Source organism: Poecilia reticulata, linkage group LG19 (genome assembly GCF_000633615.1).
Source record: "Poecilia reticulata strain Guanapo linkage group LG19, Guppy_female_1.0+MT, whole genome shotgun sequence".
Classification (NCBI taxonomy): domain Eukaryota; kingdom Metazoa; phylum Chordata; class Actinopteri; order Cyprinodontiformes; family Poeciliidae; genus Poecilia; species Poecilia reticulata.
Genome location: NC_024349.1, coordinates 22,718,527 through 22,726,286, shown reverse-complemented (window position 1 = coordinate 22,726,286; position 7,760 = coordinate 22,718,527). Strand labels below are relative to the sequence as shown.

The 7,760-nt window shown below is 39.1% G+C and overlaps 1 protein-coding gene across 1 annotated transcript in view; it reads right to left on the bottom strand.

The window, feature by feature from the left end:
- LOC103481978 (cytohesin-3) overlaps positions 1–7,297 on the bottom strand; it is a 41,980-nt gene extending 34,683 nt beyond the window's left edge. Inside the window, exon 1 of the mRNA XM_008437841.2 lies at positions 6,886–7,297. Within this exon, the coding sequence (XP_008436063.1) occupies positions 6,886–6,904 (19 nt within the window). The 5' untranslated portion in view covers positions 6,905–7,297. The remainder of the gene's footprint in view (positions 1–6,885) is intronic.
- Between the last annotated feature and the right edge of the window lie 463 nt (positions 7,298–7,760).

Genomic DNA, 7,760 nt, shown 5'->3' with positions numbered 1-7,760 from the left:
GATGGATGGATGGATGGATGGATGGATGGATGGATGGATGGATGGATGGATGGATGGATGGATGGATGGATGGATGGATGGATGGATGGATGGATTTAAAGGACTTTAATAGTGGATGCTTCTTCAGTGCTTTTAGGTCTGTTTCTGTGAATTGCTGCTTCTACTTCTTTTCTTACTTCAAAATAAGAGTTTCAAGATTGCAGATTTATGGGAAATAAAAATGTTTAAAAATTAGTTTTGTAATTCATAAATAGAGAACTCTTAGGATAACATAGTCTATGTATATTTTGACAAAAAAACATCAAATGACTTGGCAAAATTGTGAATATTTCTTCATCGCCCTCATTGCATCTTTTTCTAAATCAGGCACGTAATTAAGTTTATGATCTGCCTTTGACCCCGTCAGGGTGCAGACTCAGTGAAAACAATCAGGGGGTCAAATCGGCTTGCCATAAATAGAAACTTTAACTTCCTGTGCAGCAGGGAGAACCATTGTCTAGGTTCTCCAAAGAACCAAGACAATGCAGATAAACTCATTACTGGCTTCTTTACAGCCGTTTCTCTGACCTCTAATCTTCCAAACTGGCTCACAACAAGGCCAACATTTGTTAAAATATCTGGATAAATAAATCATCACTAGACCTAGGCCTTAGTAGAAGCTACATGAAGCACCTGAGAGGGAAAAAAACTGATGTTCTAGTTGGGATTTGACTTTCTACGAGTCGATCACTACCAGAGGAGGAAAGAGGAACCAAACATTGTGCTCAAGTTAGAGTCACAATACTTCAGCATATTTTTACTCAAGTAAAAGCAAAAAGTAGCCGTCCAAGAAATTAAGAGTATTTGGTAAAAAGTACATAATCAGATGGACCAAACTGCAAAGTTAAGTGAAAATGTTGGTATTTTGAGGACGAACATGACAGTAATTCAAATAAGTAAGAAAAAATAACAAAATCAGGCAAAAATATTTTCTTTTCCAAATCTGTTTCTTTCAATAGAAAACTTATGAAACTTTAACAAAACTGCAGATGTGTCTGTGTCTGGTGAAATTTTGGTTAAAACATTTCATTCAGTTGGTAGAGAATCCAGACATTTTACTCAAGAAAGAGTAATACTTCGTAACAGAATTACTCAAGTAAAGGTAAAAAGTACAGCGTAGTAAAAAAATACTCTAAATAGTACTTTTTTTCAAATAAGTTACTGGTTAGTACCCAACTCTGTTCACTACCAACCAGCTCCAGCCTGTTTGACAGCCTGACGTCCTCCCACGTACTCGCCCCGTAGCCACAACAAGCTCCACACCCTAATTACACCAACTTTTCCCTCTTAGCAACTAATCTCCCCCAGAACTGCAGCGCTGCGACCGCCAAGAAGTGACACGCACGCCGTCTGACTCTCCAAAGCTGCTTTATCTCGGGTTTCAAGCCCGCCGGCGCGAATGTGATCAGAAATATTTTTGGTAAATAATCGCGCACAATTAGATGGTTATTAAGTCTAAGGGGGGTGATTGTTGAAAAATCTGAGGAGAGAGGAGATTTTTGTTTTAGGTTTTGGTGATTCAGTTTCATGGGGAAAATCATTCGTTGTGCATTCGTGACTCTTCACCATTAAAGCTCCTGGTCTAAAATCATAAAATCCAGCCTGATATGACTTGTTATTTCAACAAACGCTCAATCTGTGGCAATGAAGGCAGGAGAACAGAAGGAAAGGTTTCCCACGATCAGAGAACGACAAGGACAAACATTTCTGCATGTGTCCTTCTACAGGGAACACTGCAAAAAAACAACAACAAAAAAACAACTAAGTCTTATATTATTATTTTTGGTCTAATTTCTAGTGCAAATATCTTATAACACTTAAAATAAGACAAAACTAACTTACAAGTAACTTTTCATGAACGGTATTAGTTCCACTGGTAGATTATTTCACTTATAACAAGATATTTTACATGTTATAAGGTAGATAATAAATGATATGCCAGTAGAACTAATACTTTACTTTTTGTTACTTATGAGTCAGTTTTGTCTTATTTAATGTAAAGATGCATCAAGCCAATATTTTTATCTGTATTGGTCTAATATTGAAAAAACAAAAGTCAAGACTGCGTATCGGAGACAATGTACCAGATCTATTCAACCTAAATCTATGCTCCGTGCTTTATTATTTACTTTAAATCATATGTTGAATTCCTAATTGTACTTTCTGAACAATTTGAAAGAAATTTGAAGGAAGAACAATTTTTTTTTTGTTTGCCCAAAGCAGTCAATCTATTGTTTTGTCAGTTTCTTTATTATTCATTTATATTGGCTGTTCTACTCCTAATTGCACTGACTGAATAATTTAAAGTTGTTTTTACATGTTTTATCAAACTTGTGAAGCTGTTTGTTTATTTCAGTGTGCTGTACTGGTGCAGAGTTATCAAATAAATGTGTAATTCAATACATTTATGTCTGTGTTTAAAATTTTTTTTTTTATGTTTTAAGTTAATCCAGCTGTTTTTCTGTATCTAATCGGACGATACCTCAGATATCTGCATCTGAAGTGGAAAAAAGAGGATTGGTGTGTCTCTAGAAACTGGACTAAAAAGTAGGTGGTGAGATTTCACATTTTTGCAGTGAAGCTGTTGACAGTAGAGCTGTGGAAGTGAACACATCCACATACTGAGCGACTGAAGCTCAGCGCTGACCGCTGTGGAGCGGAGAAACTTCAGGAAGGCCAGCTGTGACAAACCATGGCCTCCATCCAGACATTCACTGCTCTGCTTCCAACACCAGTTTGGCTTTTGTGTTTTTTCCCCTCCTCACTTCTCCATCCAACTATAAAATGTTGCTAAAATTAGACTCATGAGTTATATATTAAAAAAAAAAAACTATTCAAGTCTGTTGATGATTTCCTCCATGCTGAGGCCAGGCCTGGTCTGCTCTGCAGCACACAAACAACAGAGATTAGTGAGCGCAGCACAGCTGAGTATCACAGTGGTACGGCTTATAGTTTACAACACGGGTGTCCAAACTTTATGACTGCAGACATCTGTGATAAACTATCTTTCAGTAGCCATTTTCTAAAAATCAGCACGCCCCCGCCTCACTGATTCACATATTTTCTTGACTTTCCAGTTTGAAGAGCAGCTAATGAAAACAAGCCTCCGTGTCACAAAATATACATTCCCCATGGAGACAACGTTAAAAATGTTGGGGACAATCTGTAATGATCCTGTTTACTTAAAGTACTCACAGGTCACATAAATTCATTTTCTTTCAATTAAAACAATATTATTGCAATTATTTTTTCATTTTCCCTGAACAAATATTAACATTTTATCTTTAGATGTTTGAGAACTTTTTTTTATTCTATTTTTTCCAAGACACTCATGCTTTATTTAACTGAGTTTAATTAATTGTTGCGGTCAAGTCTGGTCGTAAGCCACTGGGTAATTTTGACCCTGTCTACCACTTACCAAAAGAAATGAAAAACAAATGGTTTCATAACCAGCATGTCTCATTTTTAAAATCATTTGATTAGTTCGGCTCTTTTTGGAAAAAGCCGTTCAGCTGTGAAAATTGTCCATTTCCACTCACTGCTTGTGTTTGTTTTGTTTTTCACCAGCGAATCTGCAGGATTCACAAGCAATAGCAAAACACTGTAAAAACACTAAATCCTACTAAGTCATTTTGGTCTAGTTTCTAGTTCAAATTTCCTAATACACTTGAAATAAAGCAAAACTAAACCAACTTTTCAGCAAGATATGAATTTGTTTTAAGTAAATAATTTATTAATCTTGATGAGAAAGTACTACTTCCACTGACAGATTATTTCACTGATAACATGGGAAAATGTCTTGCTATAAGTGAAATAATCTGCCAGTGAAACTTTTACTTTCTCATCAAGATTAATGAGTTATTTACTTAAAACAAGACCTTATATCTTGCTGAAAAGTTACTTGTAAGTTAGTTTTGTCTTATTTCGAGTGTTCTAAGATATTTGTACTAGAAACTAGACCAAAATGACTTGGTCAGACTTTATGTTTTTGCAGTGCAGGTTCAACTCAGACCTACAAAGCTCCAGAAAAATGGCCGCTTTCGCCTGTGGTCTGATGCTCATCTTCATCCAGTTAAATGTTTGTGAGCCTGAACTTAACCTAATCCCATTTTATGAACCTCATAGGGCTGTAAACTGGAAGCAGACGCACCACCGACCCGCTAACCTGGAGCTGCAGCTCCAGGTTCGTCTTTATTAAACTCAGGGTGTTTGGCAGAGCCAGATATAGCAGCGCTAAGTGCCAGAGTTGTGATAACCTGCGTATCAAAGCATGCTTGTGAACGATGTTAAGTGAGGTGTGACAGTGTGCGTGTGTGTGTGTGTGTAGACACTACAGAACTCAGTTAGCTGCGTTTATTATTGCCTCTACATGGACAGCATGCTTCTCACTTCCTGTCACATGACCCAGATCGATAAGAACAAACTTTATAATCATTTGATTTCGACTGCTTATCACCCAAGCTCACTGATAAGTAACTCTTGATGTAACTCTTGCTTCGTTGGATTGTGAATATTATAACAAAAAAAAAAAACAGTGTAGCTTGAATCAGATGAATTTCCGTCATGCAGGGGAGCGTCAATCCTGACTCTGCTGGTCTCTCAGTTTAACTGTCGCGTTGTTATCAGACTACAGCCGTTTGTTTACACCACGCTTCCTCCGCAGCCTTCAGCCCCACAAGGCGGTTCGGATTATCAGTCCAGAAACATGCTGAATGTGTCAGAGAGCGCTTCACAGCGATGGAATGATAACTGGCGCTGAGCAGCACAGGTTGAACTTTAACACAGCGGCACGTCTGCATCACACCGCACGTCAAAGTCACAATCGGTGATGCTCAGAGTCGGGTTTGAATCTTTGAACTTTAACGAGTTTAAAGGTTTTACTCAAATATGCACTGATCCGATTTCCAAGTACCGATTTTTGTAAAGCCCAAAATATGGCCAGATGTTACGCCAGAAAAACATGTCATGATACAGGCGTTTCATATCAGTCAATGTCGGTAATTATTAATCAGTCTTTTGGTTTTAGATATCTGAAATACTGCCAAACTGTTGGTGTGACCTTTCCTCTTTCATTTACAGTTTCAGCTCCACACTATTTTTTATTTTTAAACACTAATGAGGCACAGTGGTGAAACCTGAAAATCCAAATTACTCAGCAGGTTGTTGCTAGACAACCAAACAGTGAGTGAGTTAGTTGATGCCACTCAGCTAGCTTAGCTTAATGTGAGAGGTTCAGCAGCTAAAGCCTTACCTCTGCCTACATCCCCCACTGCATTCTGGGGGATGCACTGCAGAGCTCAGTTAAATTATTAAACAGTCTATCAGATGTGTTATCTATTGATATTGATCACATGTCTATTGTGTTATTGATATATTGTTATTGATTTATGGTTCAGGCCGAATTTCCAATAGGAATTCTAGTTAATTCAGCTGTATCTTTAATAATTATAACCAACAACACAAAATGCATCAGTTATTACATGAATTTAAATTGATCTGTCTCAATAAAATGACAACAGTAAACTAAAACGATTTCTCAAAAATAGCCAGCATGGATTAAGCACAATGAAATACAATTTTTAGCATATCTCCTGTACTGTATTGACACACAAAGGTTTTCTTCTTTAATTTGTCAGAATAAAAATACCCACATACTCCAGCATACAGAGCATATCGCATTAGCTGCGCAGACTCCACACACACTTTCCGGACAGTTGAAATTTCAAAGTCAAGCGTACCAAATGCTCGACTTTGGTACGAGGAATTTGTCACAATTTTTCTTGTGACAAATTCCTGCATTTCCCACAATTCCATAGTGCGTCATCTGAGCCATCTCTTCCCATGTATTTTTTGTTCTGTGAATGTCCTTATATTTCCTCATTGACTTCCTCATTGTACAAGTTTCTACGCTCTCGAATGTCTCCCATCAGACGCTCTTTACTATCCGACTCCATTTCATCCACATAGCAGTTTTTACTCAGATGTTCAAACCTCCAAGTTAGTCGTTTGAAAATCAATCAAAAACGTTTCAAAATTAGCATTCTGAACGAGGAAGTTGGACATCTGTTAGCATCCCTGACCTCCTATATGGCCGCCTACATGTAAAACTTTCACATAGAAAGCTGCAGCAAAAATCTGTTTCCCTCTTTTAAAATTTGTACTGCATTAAATCCTTTACAAAAAAAATAAATGGCAAATCTCTTAAGAAGTAATTCAAGTACCACAAGCGGTTTTGGTGACACAGCATGATGCTTCCAAAAATCACCATGGTGATGGTGCGTTCAGGGTGGTAGTTTTTCTATTCCTGTGTACTAGTATCTGTGACTAACTACTACTACTGCCAAGCATTTCTACACTTACATTTGTGAAGTTTTCAGTTTTAATATGGTCTATTCCCTTGTTTGTGGGATTTAAGTTCTATTTTAGAATGTGAAAAAGTTGACGGAGGTTGTACTTGTACATGACACTAGCTATTGCAGGGCTGCCAATCATTCAGTTTATCATCCCCACCAGTTTCCAGGCTTCAAATGGCGCCAGATGATAGAGAGCATGAGCGACACATCAAAGCCCAGCTGTAAGACGTCAGCCTGATGGAAAGGGAACAAACACGGATTTTTTCCCACATTTCTCTTCATTACTTTGACGTTTCTAAAACAGCAGCAGTGATAATGGGCTTTAATGAAGCTGTTAAGACTCTTTGTTTTGCCTTCTAAGTGGGATTACACGACTATTCATTCCGTTTTTTCAGTGTAAAACCTAAAAAAAAAGCACCTGATCTGTGTGCCCTGACTGACTCACACATCCATTCATCATCCATCCCATGGAAACCAGTGAGACCAGGCTTACCATGATTGTCTTCATCCATTTCGATTGGAGGAGCGACTTTGCAGTCCAGCTGAATGTGTGAAACCTCGCGTGAAATGTATCACACTGGGTTTTTTTTTGGTTGTTGTTGTTTTTTTAGGTGTTCCCCCCCCCCTCCCTGTTTTCAGTAGAATTTCACCGGGACATAAAAGCCAGAACCGGCGCTGTGTTCACAGACAGACGGCAGAAGCGGACCGACGCGCAGCTGCTGTCAGCGAAGACGCGAATGCACGCGAGCGGAATCCAAACTCTGCGCGTGGAGTGAAAGCGAATCTTCTCGCGCGGAAGGTGATGCTTTGGGCATGAGATCTGAGGTGGCTGCTCCTCGGTCCCTCTGCTCCATCCTCTATGTGCTCCGCCTGTACTCACCGCCACACACACATTGCAATCAGGGCGGCGTCACCAAGCTCCGCCCACCGCCATTAACAACCTCATACTTACGCCGCATGCACACATGCGTGCGCACACAACCGCTCTTCTACGTGGGTTTTGATTTCCTGTCTGGACATTTATAGTCGTTTAAATTATTTTTTTTTTTACAACTGGACTGTGACACCACTTTTTGAAGCATAATACTTTTTTCCATGTTTTTTTTTTATTTCACATGCTACGTATTTCTATGACGTTGTAATTCTGACTATTCAGTATGTTAATTTAAGATATCTGAAATAGAAAATTATATATATCCCTTAGAGATAGGGTGAGAAGCTCGGTCATCCGGGAGGGACTCAGCATAGAGCCGCTGCTCCTCCACGTCGAGAGGAGCCAGTTGAGGTGGCTCGGGCATCTGGTAAGGATGCCTCCTGGACGCCTCCCTGGTGAGGTGTTCCGGGCACGTCCCACCGGGAGGAGGCCTC